We start from the raw sequence: 13,471 nt of genomic DNA on the forward strand, positions 1-13,471 counted from the left end.
GCCGGATGTTTTTGTAAACAAGAGATTAATTTTAAAAACATGCAATTGTGATATACTGCAAACAAGCCAAACATATCTGCTTAAAAATAACTACTGGTGTGTCAACTCTACGAACCAAAATCTCAAAAGTTTGATGAAAGGAAATTCAAAACATCTAGTCAGCAAGAAACAAACAAACACACAAACAAGTGACAAACAGCTAAACTGAATACATTTTGCAAGATCTACTACAGCATAATATTCATAATCTTGTCAAAGATACTAATACCCCATGAATCAAACACTCAGTCCTGCGGGATGCTATTAAGGTTTTTGGATTGGGTGAATACACATTTGACCCTGAAAACGGTTTCTGGCCAGACAAACACATGATACTTAAGCATGCCCCTTCATCCGTAATACTGCTGCTTTGACAAAGTATTTTAGAGTAGTAGTTTATTGAAAGCCTCCGATGAATGATGTATTTAGATCCCAATTGCATATCTGAATGTTGCTATAAAGAAAAAAAAATCATAAATATATAAAGTTGCATCGATAGAACATTATTGTTCTTCTGAGGCGAGTCAAAGCGTGAGCAAGGTATCACACAGATAATCATTAAAGTCTGCTATTAACAATAAAGTCTCTCTCTTATGGAAAATAAAGATCAGAATGTGTCTACAGTATATTAAGACAGACTGACCTGCAATCTTTGCCAACGGATATCGATTTTGTCAATATGACTCAAAAGATAAACCTAAGGTTAATCATTAACCTGTACAAGTATGAATGTGATATCGCAAACAGAACGAGTAAACAATGTAGTTATGACATTATTGTTGTAAGCGGTCGATCTGCATGACTCCACTTTATCTTTCACACCGCCTCCTGGATGTTCTGCCATGCACGATATCCTAGGTTGCACGTACTCAAAACAGCAGTTGGAGGCCTACAGCACTGATCGTGCCACTATACTAAGGTCAGCATTTGGACACGAAAATGTTAGATACATGTAAGAAGACTGGTTGTGCTGCGAATCATATCAAGCAGACTTTGTACGTTAATAAACCAATATTCAAAAATTTTATGAGAAACACATCAAATCGCAATATCAGGGAATAAAACAAACTTTTGAAATTGTGAAAAAAATACCACAGAGGGCAATTTGAGCTGTGGAAATTAAAAGAATAAAATCCTAAAATAAATCTAGAGATATGGTTTTGTTATAAGTGATTGTATAGACCATAATCATATTGATAAACAGAATACCCTTTTCTGGCTCCTGACATGGGCCTTAATATTAAACGAAAGGGGAGGTATGCCCCTTGTCCATGATTTTCCATGCGGTTTGTCACAAGAGCAGAGTGTGGCAGCGTACTGTATAGCAAGCTTAGGATAAATTTACAAAAAAAAAAAATGCAATCGCATGTGTTTTGACATAAAAAAAAAAAAACATTCATGATAATGATCATGTATAGATTATAATTGCAAGTTGAGTGGATCAAAGTGTTTTTCTAAGTTAATTTCCCTTTAGGAGTGCTTGGGGTAGCGCATGTCAAAATAATGATAGACAATATTTATTACAAACAAGTCTCTCTATGCCGAGTAACTTGAGGGGAAAATGTCCAAACAGCACGGGCCTGTGGTAATGCTATTGTCTAATGTGGAATTTGTCTTACAAATTTAGTTCATTTTTAATTTTAGAATGAAACTTGTTTGTGATGGTTGAGGTTAATATTTAGCGTGTACCATATGGATCTGATGAGGTATTTAGCGCGAGTAAATAATGTGCTTATGATATTATTCTTATAAGGTCTTGAACTGGCTCCTCTTTTTTTTTCACAGGGAATGATTGATGATTTATCGTTGACATTTTGGATTGTACACACTCCCACCAGAGCAGCACTCATGCCATTGCATTTTAGGTCGGCCTTTAGCCCCAAAGAATGAAACCAGCACTTTGATCGATAACTGGGACCGCGAATTTGTCCTACAAAATCATATGTGATTGCTACCATGCACCATCTATTTGCCGATGCTAAACATTGTAAACGAGCAGAATTTATCTAACGTTGTACCTTGAACTATGTCTCCCGCGGAAAGAAAGAGAGTATTTTCAATGGTGTGTATATGTACGCCACATAGACATAGGGATACTGACGTTTCGACAAATCAGCAAGCAAATGGGTACGTCGAGGGTTTGAACGACGCACAAATTTACTTCTCCATATTATTTTCAGAAAAGAACCCCTTTATCTGGAAAGGGTGCAGTGTATGTGGTGTGTTCGTCAACCGACATTGTGAATGATGATATCAGTGATAATTTGACGGGAGTAATGATTTAAACGTGCGGTAGGATACCATACTCACTTTGTTTCATACAAGAAGTCTGCGATTTTTTATAACCTGCGATGGATGGAAGATACAACCTCGTTCTCCTATTGACACTGACTTCGTATGCGTTCTGGTGCACCACTGCAAAAGGTGAGTGTAACTTTTCTTGAATGATCCTGTAGAATGAATGCTGGAAAACTTACTACCTCAAAAAAAAAAAAAAAAAATCGGTAAAGTGCATTTAAGCGTTATCATAGCCTCTGACATGATATATACAGCTTTACATAGCTATTGCGTGCTCGCAATCAATGTTAGTTTGTGTTATAAACCGTGAAATTAATTCTGAAAGTGACGTTTTCCATTCTTTAAATATTTGTAGTTCAAGTGGAGTAATGATAGTTATAAATAAAGACAAAATGATATTATTTGTTTCCTTCAAACCCTCTGCAAAAGGTACGTGTAACTTTACTTTTACTTATAATGGACCTGTGAGCCAAATGCAGAATTTATTTAAGTATAGAGTGGGCTGAACTGGGACACAGGAGAAGTGGGACACCTGTCATATCTTTAAAAAGTTTTGAACTAATCAGTTTTCTATAGTCTCATCGCCTGTTAGGCATTTTGCGTCAGAATACAAGCACATGGTATCAGTATTCTGCTCTGCAACATTTCTGAGGGAAAGTTTAATTTTGAATTATTTTTCCGGACACTTTTTTTTTCAGTTTTTTGGCATTCAGTGTGAAGTGCTTTCTGAATTCATCGTACAGTTTTGCACTTAACACGCTATATGTACGCCTTATATGACTTCCAATAATTTGATTTAAAATATTTAGCCAAAAATAGCCAAATTTTTATGTTAGCCGCCATTTTCAATTTTCGGGTGCTGGGGAGAACTGAGACATCATCACTGTCCCACTTCTTCCTGTATTCAAAGTTATGATGAGAATAATACTAGAGATTTTCTTATTTTCTTTAAATTTCAGATTCTTTTAATGCAACTTTCTCTGATGAACCCTAATAGATAGGCCCTATATAACATGTTGGGATAAAACCCTTCATGTGTATGATATTAAAACACTCACATACATAGGGAATACTGACACACACACACACACGTTAATGATAATTATGCTTTTAAAATTGTCTAGCCTATAGCTACTGTTTTTCCCACTTTACCCACGTATCCCAGGGAATGCCCCATTTCACCCCGTTCTGAAGCATTTTTAAATCAATAATAACACAAATATGAGAATTTCAGGAACATGAAGCAAAGCCCCATCATATTGCCTAGCATCAGTGCTCTTTGGGTCCGAGACATGAGTGCCCCATTCTAAATATCAGAAAAGTTATAGGAGAAAGTTCATCATATGCGTGTGTGTGTGTCATTGTGAAATTCAAATAAAGAACATGAAATATGAAATACAAATAAAGAATTTCATAAAACAAAAAAAAAATGTGAATGTGTGTGTTTGTGTTATCGGTTATTCTTATTAAGGAAGTCAAATCTTTTCATGATCAAAAGTGTCTACACTATTTAAAGCACCAAAAGGAGACATCAAGCGCAACGTGTATAATGTTAACAGAATAGTCGAAGAACTATAGAAACAGCTCTTTCCAAAGGCTATTCAAAGTATACTGACTGACGCGCCAACGTATACCTAATTCCATTTCCAGTTCATGGTTAATTGCAACAGAAATATTATTTCCAGTGCATGTTGTTTCATGTTCAATGTTGTTTCAGTATGTACCTGCCATTTCTACTTTCCTAGTATTAACAAATATAAATAACATTGAATAGAAGACTAAGATCACTCTAAGCTTTGAGGGTTCAGATCATTATAAAAACATACACACACAAACACTTAACATAGTAGGCCTAGGCACCGATACCAAACGAAATGTGTGAACGAAGCTACATTTTCACGAGGCATGCAGAATATGAAAGTATGAACTGATTTCTTTGCTGCTTATAATAATTACTCCGTCAAAAGGGACCTAGATCGTTGGAGGTGGCAAAAACAGGTTACCATTTTGTTTATGGATGGATATAATTTATTCAATTTTCGGATTCATGTTGTCTATAGCTTCAGTGGTAGGTACTGAGCCCAACGTTATAGGATGGAAAGGGGAAGACATCAGGCTTCCGTGCGACTTCCAGGAGGATCCCTTTGCTGTTTACTGGGTGAAGGAGACTATCTCAGGTCAGAAGGAGGATAAGGCTGGATTCTCCGATGGGAACTTTGAGAGCTATGAGGAACGCTTCAACATCGACAGGAACTTCAGCCTCGTCATTACTGAGTTGGAGGTGGCAGATGAGGGCCTATACTTTTGTCAAGTTGCGCTGGGCGATTTGCAGATTTTTGAGAATTCCACCCTTATGACGGTTAACTGTGAGTAATATCAAAAGTCAAGAAACGTTAGTCAAACACCTGTAAAGGAAAATAACTGTCAATGAAATTGTTAACCACCCCCCAAAAAAGGTAACTCTGTGGACGTGCATTATATACAAAATGAAAGAAGAAAGTCAAAAGTGCAGTCTTTGTTACCGAATCATATGACTAAACGTGGCTTCGAATTCAGTAAAAAAAAGAGTACGACGAAAAGACACAATTGCCCAAGGTATATAATTTAAATCTCATTGAGAAAACTCTTTGAATTGTATTTAATGGAATAGCTGAAAAAAAAACCAATCAAACAAACAAGCAATCCGAACATACATCAACCTGAGCTTCTAGTCTCTATAGACAGGGTATACTATCACCGAGAAGTTGTGATTAGATCAGAGATTGTTCAATTTGTATAACTTATAAGGTGACCATAATACCCTCAACAGATAAATAATTCGCACGAAAGAAAATCTTGGAAAAAATATCATAATCATGAAGGACTTGCACTTTTTATATATCTTGAATCAGGCTGTTGAATATACTTACAACCAACATATTAATAAGGATGAATTCAGTACATTCACGAAAAAAAAAAACACACACAAAAAATAAAAAAAACAAGCAACAACAACAACAACAACAAAAAAGCCATTTGTCAGTTTGCCACACATTTATTGCGTTGAGTGTTATAGTCATTCCCTCTTCATCACCGTCAGCCTTCTGCAAGGCTCTCTCGCTGTGTGGTCGTGAGCAAATGGGGACGACCGAAGCGAGTCCAGCCGGGTCGGACAGCAAATGGCCTTTTGATATCTGATTCGCATCCTTGTAATAAGTCGAAGAACCTATTTTTGTTTTTCTACCTAAAGTTGGGAGCCAAAATTGACCTACCAATAGGTCTGTCTGATCAAGCCCGATTTGCATACGGTGCATGCATGCCCCTGACCTCACCTGGATGTCAGTGATGCATACGAACAGGCCGGTCGACCAGAGCCCGTTAATATTCAGTAAAGGGTTCCTGTGATTATCAATAATAATGTGAGAAGTAGGTCTCAAAAGGCTCTCTAGATAGCTGTCGCGCTCAGCTGAGCTGGCTTCGTTTCCCGGTTATTTTGTATCATATACAGCGAGAGGGCCTTGTCAAAAGGCTACATCACATTTCATTATAAGTACAAACTAGTCGTAGTTTGGTTAGTTCTGCGTGCCACTTCCCATTGTGTCTTGCGATCGGTTTGCACAGAAATAAATGTAAAAATAAGGGAGAAGTTTTATCATAAAGCAGTCAATGCAACGTCTCTTGCGATTTTTTTTTTTCAGAGGTGCATAACATTGATATCTGTAAGCCTTTCGAGAAGCATTTAATATAAAATACGGCCTAGGTCTATGCACTATAATTGTAAATTTTAACTATTAGACTGTCAATTTAAACTATGCTTCACTATTGGAAGATAAAGAACATGAGGGCTTGTGAAATCCAGAGTAAAGAAAAGTTACTTTAATTTTAATAAGAACACTTTCAAATAGACTTGTATTATTCTTTTGCTTTAGTGTGCAATTTCAACTGAGAGCAATCATACAAAGATGAAAGATGAAAAAATGCGAATTACACGCAAGTTTGCAGTGTTCATTTTAATACACAAAACGTCATCCTTTTTTATTGTAGCGATGGCATCACGACATGTTATTGAGGAATGCGTCCATGAAAGCCCGACAACCCAAGACCAGTGTACATACCAAACTCTCTCCAACACTCCTTTCATTAATCTCACGTGTGTTGTGAGTGGATTTAAGCCTAATGTTTCTATGCTGTGGACCGAGGAGTCTGGACAGATACTAAATTCCACTGTTTCGCGACAGACATCACTTTCTGACGACACATACGAGAGGTCTGAAACAATCGATGTTTCAGCCAAACAAGGGACAGAGCAAACCTTCATGTGCACAGCTATCGGTGACGCCCTGAATGGAACGTCGACTATGGGAATCATTGTTCTACCTATACCAGGTTTCGGAAAGATATTGAGATGAAGAATTGAATTTGGTTTTGTTGAATGATATTTAAACACAATAGATAAGGAGGAAATAAATGAGTTTTGAATGATTTGATTTTACAGTACAATATGGAAAAGGTCAATCTGGGTATTGAAGAGGAGACTATCTGTGTCTGCACAGAATTAGACATATCTCTCTTTGGTAACTGAAATAAAATACATGAGAATACATTTAAAGAACCTGCGACTTCAGGATTTCTCACAGTGCTTTAAGTGAACAATATGCTGAAATAGGTATTACGTGTTACAGATGTATACTTTCACAGTGTTCTATCGGGTAGTGGTATCAACACTTCGTTGTCGCGAAGGTTCATTATTGCGATGAATCGTTATTCCGAGGGTTCGCTAACTCGAAAGTCACATGAAGTTCGTAAATTGTGATTCCTAAGGTTTTAAAGTACGCAACGTTTATTTTCAAATTACAAACCCCAGTTCATTTTGTCATTAACGAACTTTCGGAATAACGAACCTTTGGAATAGCTAACCTTACTAAATTTTCTGAAGTACCAACATTCGGGATAATGCAACCAAGTTTTGGAGTAATTAAGCCCTTTGTTTCTTATTGAATTAACGAACGTTTAGGTATACGGAATTTTCATGCTTCAGAACAGCAGAACGTTGGAATAACAAACCTTATTTCTAATTCGTTTTGAAACCAACCTTCGGAATAAAGAGCATTACCGTTGTATTTACATATTTAACACATTCTAATTCCAATAAGCACTGAATGAGAGATTCCATTTTTTTTTTCTATTTCAAATTTCAGAAAGACGTCATAACGTGGGTGTCATTATTGGAATAGCTGTCGGTCTATTTGTCATAGTCCTATTTCTCATAATTGGATTATTTCTACAAAAATACCACCCGGACTACGTACGAAAAGGTATGTCATTTGTTTTTCTCGAATTTACTCGTTTAACAATCCTAGCCAAATGGAAGCGAATGAAACTCGATCTGCATTCCATGAAAACCAATAAGTAGGCTTACAAGTAAACGAGAACTGCTGTAATACCAATTCACCAACATTATTGTTTTCACAGTATAGATAGTGCTGATGAAACGGATTTGCACCATTGCTGGATACTGTAACGGTCATAGAATTGGCCAGAAATAAAAAGACAAAAACATATCAATACCGCTAACGGGATATGTCATGGAATTTCTACGTTAGTAGATTATCGGATTTTCAACAGCCTCTGTCAGAGACATCCCTATTGGAGACAATAAATAGAAAAAATAATTTGTGACCGTGCATCACAAAACCAACAAAAAGTCGCACCCATTGATCTTACGTGATGACTAAAAAAGATGAAATAGTTTGGCCGACTCAATCTCTATTTTTTTCATAGTTTCTGAAAAAGCTATCCTTCTTTTTAATTTGGGATCATAACATGAATGGGAAAGTGTGTTTTCATCAATTTTTCTACAACGCTTTTTGGAGACAGAGTAAAATGACCAGGTATGTCTTTGAGGCCACTTTTCACTTTCTGAAATCCTTTACACACCCTTCACTTTCAAGTTTAATGACTTTTGAAGGATAATGCCGCTGATTTGAAAGGTGAGATTTTTTTTTTTTTTTTTATGGACAAAATGTGTTGATAGAATATGCTCAATTTCAGTTTTATTTGATAATCCCTTCATTGTTGTTACTCCGGTGGCTTACGTCCTGTGTTTTGTATCTTTCGTCGCACAGCTAGCACGGCTTGGTAAAGATTAAGCGCTTGAATAGACCATGTACTTCAGAACCTCTCTTAGTTCACACGTTTCCGGAGTGTGTGCTTTTTTCCAGCATTGAGGTATTGTGGAGTCCTTTTGAATTTAGTCATACATTACTTAAAGCTTAGAATACCCTCTTTTAAAATCTGCCCTTATTCAAGAAATCCATTTCTGGCGACTTTTTTTTTTTGTGATGCAGGGTTACATTTTGATGTAATTAGCGTACATATCAATGACAAAAAATAAAGTTATGGATATAAAAGAATATTGAAATATATTTGTGATCACTACTATTAAATCTCATGAAGATAATGTTATATTTTACAGTATGTGACTGGACTACCTGCTGGAGACTACACAAAACAATGGAATATGACGTGGAAGGAATTATGATGGGTAACAATGTCCATTTTATTGCATAATATTTCTGAGGAAAAAAATCTGATAATATACTTTTTGTAGTTATTTTGATGTTTAGGGAATTGGAATTCTAAAGACCAAAGAAAAAAAAATATTATTATTTTTGATATCCTCTCGATGGTTGTGCATTATTAGTCTATTCAAAAGAAATCGAGTTTGAGAGCACAAGCAAACTGAAGATTCCTTTCTTTCAACCGCATTTAGGGAGTTAGACCCATGCATGCTTACTTTTAAAATTCGGTGTTTGAGTGGACGTGAAGTGTCATACATCCCACGGTGCATACAGCCCACAAGCTGGACACTGGACAATAAGGCTCACATTAAACATCATAAGGCTTAATGCAAACTGTGTCTGAAACGACAATTTGTTTTATTTCGTTTGCTCTATAGTCTTTGTAAACAAACAAAAGTACAGAAGAGTATTCCTTTTCATAAAGGAAAAACAAATATTAGCTTTCACTTTTTTAATCTAAAAGGACTTTCCTGTCGCGCCATCCATGATAATGAAGGGAATCAAATTGTTTTACAAAACTGTATTATTGTTTCGAAATGCCAACAAAGGAACTAAAATTCAACAGAAATATGAAGAAATATTTTCTGGAATTATTTTTAATTCAATAGGCTGACATTGGTGTCTTTTGGCACAGGAGCTTATTTGGTCGTAGCCAAGTGTTCATGTAATAAAATCATTCATGCATGAATTGTAATTTCCAATGTTTTTAATATACAGATACAGTTATACTTAAAAAATGTCCGAAATATTTTGTACAGAAAAAACAACAACATGAGGAATAATAACATAATTATTATTTTAACGATCTGTAGACAATGTGAGAAAACTGATGGTAAATTCTTGTTTGTTTGTTTGTTTGGTTTATTTCTGCATTTTCTTTCTCCGATTACAATTGCAAATGAAAACAAAATGATACAGATACATACAAATCAATAAAAAAAATTATTTGCGTAACAACATCAGTCTGAAGTGACATAAGAATAAAAAATAACATATTAAGGCATACTGCATCTATTAAAGGGGACCTCCGGATAATTTTCAGACTTTTACATTTGAACAGCTATAAATCAGTTAAACCGAGTACAGAGTTTCAGAATTTGTAGTGATTGGGATAAGGAATGAGAATGTTTTCAAAATATATAACACATTGCAATGAACAAGGATGATGACATGGCAGCCTCACCATAAGCATGATAAGAATGCATGAGCCCGGGCTCAAGGAAGCAGAACAAAAGAAGAAGGCATGCATAGATTTTTCACAGGTGAACTTGTTGAGCAAGTGGTATTGTACTGGAATTACACTGCCACATTTATGAAATATATGAGGCTCTGATGTCATCAACACTGTTCAGTGTAATTTATCTAAGATTTTCAATTTATTGGTTTCTCTGCTCAAGGACCACAGTAAATTCCAGGAATCTATACATGGAGCTGTTGATGTATGTACTTCATAATGTGAAATTATGAAAATCGTCCGGAATGCCCCTTTAACAAAGGAGAAATCAATACAGGGGACCGTCATCATATATGCAGAGCTTGACGCGGATGAGGCCCTACCTGAATATGTGATACCTAGATAATACAACACCAATTACACTGTAAAAACATCGGTGTTAGATTTAACACCACGGGTGTTAAAGGGGAAGGCTAGTAACTGATCAGTGGGAATCAGTGGAAATGCTGGGAGATGATTGTTCCAATCCTTATGGGATTCATTCAAGAGTTCATTGTATATCTATTGTTGTGTGAAAATGATTTGCTTCAGAACGGTCTCATATTCAAGTAATATGCAGATTACTGCTCCGTCACTGACCAGGGACGCTAACCTGGAAGCATTAAACTGCACATTACTTGAATATGAGACCATTCTGAAGCAAATCATTTTCACACAACAATAGATATACAATGAACTCTTGAATGAATCCCATAAGGATTGGAACAATCATCTCCCAGCATTTCCACTGATTCCCACTGATCAGTTACTAGCCTTCCCCTTTAAATCTAACACCGATCAAACTTCAATAAAGGACCACAAACAGAGGTGTTAAAAATGCACTGTGATGGTGTTGAAAAGTGTTCACCTGACACTTCGTGGTGTTTATTTGACACTGTACCTGGTGTTATTTTGACACTGTACTGGTGTTAATTCAAAAATGACACCACATGGTGTTGATTTGATATTTGTTGGTGTTAATATCAATGGTTTAACACCCGTCTAGCTTCAATAAGAGACCACACCAGCTGGTGTTACTTTGGTGTAAATTTATTTTCACATTTTTTTCAAAAATCTAGTATTTTAATGTAAAATTCTTGATCGTCTTGTTTAAATAAAAAATCAACAAGAAGTGCTGTTACTAAGAAACTCTTCAAAAACAGTTTAAAATTTGGAAATGACACCCGGGGGTGTTAATTTAACACCCTAAATCGTCGGTGTTTTCACGAACCGACGCTATTTCGATTTTGGTCAAAATTTTCAAAATCGAGATATTGGTACCAAATGAAAGTGCTTTCAAAACTCTACCCAATCCCAAAATTTTAGATCACAAAATTAATTATTCTTAATTTCATCAAAGAAAGAAAAAAACGACGGTACCCGAAATATCGAGAAATTGAGAAAAAGGGGTTTCACGAACCGACGCAGTAAAGATACGCCGGTTCGTGAAACCCGAATTGCTCGGGTGAAGAGCAATGCGGGTTTTACGAACCGTCGCAGTTGCATTAGCTGTATGTGTTTGAGTTTGAGTTTATTTAACAACAACATATGTACAGGAAAGTTTGAATACATGTTTGTACATCAATATTAATACATAGCACATGTAATTGTCTAAATGATCTAAACAAAACATATTGAATATACTCTATAATATATAATTGTGACCGTGCACCTCAAAACGAACATAAAGTCGCACACACTGATTTTGCGTGAGGACTGAAAATAAGTGAAACAGGTCAACCTAGCCGAACTTGACTTTTTCATATTTTCTGAAAGAGCGGGTCTTCTTTTACATTATGCTAAAATTTGGTATCATAAAACGGGCAGGAAAGTGTGTTTTTTTAGCAGTTTATCTCAAACATTTTTGGTAGAATAGTGTGGTTATGTATGTCTTTAGAATCCTTTTTTCATTTCTGAAAAACCTTGTCCACACTCTTCACTTTCAACACTAGTAACTTTTGAAAGGATAGTGCTATTGCTTTGAAAGTTAGCATTGATTATGGACAGAATGTGTTAATGAGGCATGCTCAATTTCAGTTCAATCTGATAATCCCTTCATTGTTGTTACTCTGGTGGTTCATGCCTGTTTTTTTGTCCCATTCATCGCACAGCCAGCACGGTTTAGTAAAGATTAAGCGCTTGAATAGACACTGTACTTCAGAGCCTCTTTTCTCAGTTCACACTTTTGCTGAGTTTGTGCTTTCTTTCCAATATTTAGATAGGTTAGGAGAGTCCATTTGATTTGAGTTATACATCATTTTAAAGCTTAAAGTCTGGTCTTTTAGAATATGGACTTAACTAAAAATTCATGTCTGGCGACTTTTTGTTTGTTTTGAGGTGCACTGTCACAATTGATAAATGGTTATGTAATCTAAAACTATTAATCTAAAAAAGAGCTACAATATGGCAATGTTGTACACAATGAGGTTGCTAAAAGAACCAAGAGGTAGCACAGGTGCTAGTAGGTGTTGGTCCTTTTAAACACGTATTACATAATGAACTATTGAGATACATTTAAAACTACTGTTATAACATTATTGGTTTGTAGTACCATTGTCTATACAGATTTAATGTGTTTTGCTAAATTACTTCGGAAATTTTTCCTGGTATTAATACTCCTTAACTTTTTTGGCAAAGCATTCCACAGTTTCACTCCTATATAAGAAAGTGAGAGTTGGCCATACATAGTTTTACTTTTTGGTAGATAAAGCAAGCCTTCTTTTTTACCCCTTGTTGAATAAGAATGTTAGATGTTTTGACAATATTCTGCTAGATCATGTGGCATATTTCCCTTTGATAAATCAAATATAAATGTACAGATGTAAAGTTTATGCAGTTCAAATACATCCATTACTCCCAGTTTTTGAAATAGGGGATCAGAAGGTGTTCTGAGTGGACTGAAAGTGATAGCTCGCATGGCCATTTTCTGACTAAGACGAAGGCAGTTTAGATAAGATTTGCATGTACTCCCCCACACTTCAATTCCATATGTTATGTTGGACTGGATAAAGGATTTGTAAAGTAGAATAAGTGTATGTTGGGGGACACAGTGTCGTAATTTAAACAAAATACCAACCTTCCGTCTTACACATTTATTTACAGCTTGTATGTGACTTTTCCAAGTCAAATGACTATCAATGCATATTCCAACAAAAGATGCCTCATTCACTCTACTAATGACATTATCTGATAGTTCCATTGTTCCTTTTACAGTAACTTCCCATTTTCTACTTTTTATAATCATATAATTTGTCTTTTTCAAATTAATTGTTACTTTATTAGAATTGCACCAGTCTTGAATTTTCCCTAAATGCAGATTAATAATCCCCATGTCAACTTCCCTCTGGCCAACATTGAATGT

General features: G+C 35.7%; 1 protein-coding gene across 1 annotated transcript in view; it reads left to right on the forward strand.

The window, feature by feature from the left end:
- Positions 1 to 1,969: 1,969 nt before the first annotated feature.
- LOC139711690 (uncharacterized) overlaps positions 1,970 to 13,471 on the forward strand; it is a 46,236-nt gene continuing 34,734 nt past the window's right edge. Inside the window, exons 1-5 of the mRNA XM_071623550.1 lie at positions 1,970 to 2,463; positions 4,398 to 4,703; positions 6,361 to 6,702; positions 7,515 to 7,631; positions 8,792 to 8,860. Coding sequence (XP_071479651.1) covers positions 2,391 to 2,463; positions 4,398 to 4,703; positions 6,361 to 6,702; positions 7,515 to 7,631; positions 8,792 to 8,860 — 907 coding nt within the window. The 5' untranslated portion in view covers positions 1,970 to 2,390. The remainder of the gene's footprint in view (positions 2,464 to 4,397; positions 4,704 to 6,360; positions 6,703 to 7,514; positions 7,632 to 8,791; positions 8,861 to 13,471) is intronic.

This window comes from Diadema antillarum, unplaced genomic scaffold (genome assembly GCF_040938485.1).
Source record: "Diadema antillarum isolate AM-2024a unplaced genomic scaffold, OU_Dant_1.0 seq00001687_RagTag, whole genome shotgun sequence".
NCBI classification, from domain to species: Eukaryota; Metazoa; Echinodermata; class Echinoidea; order Diadematoida; family Diadematidae; genus Diadema; species Diadema antillarum.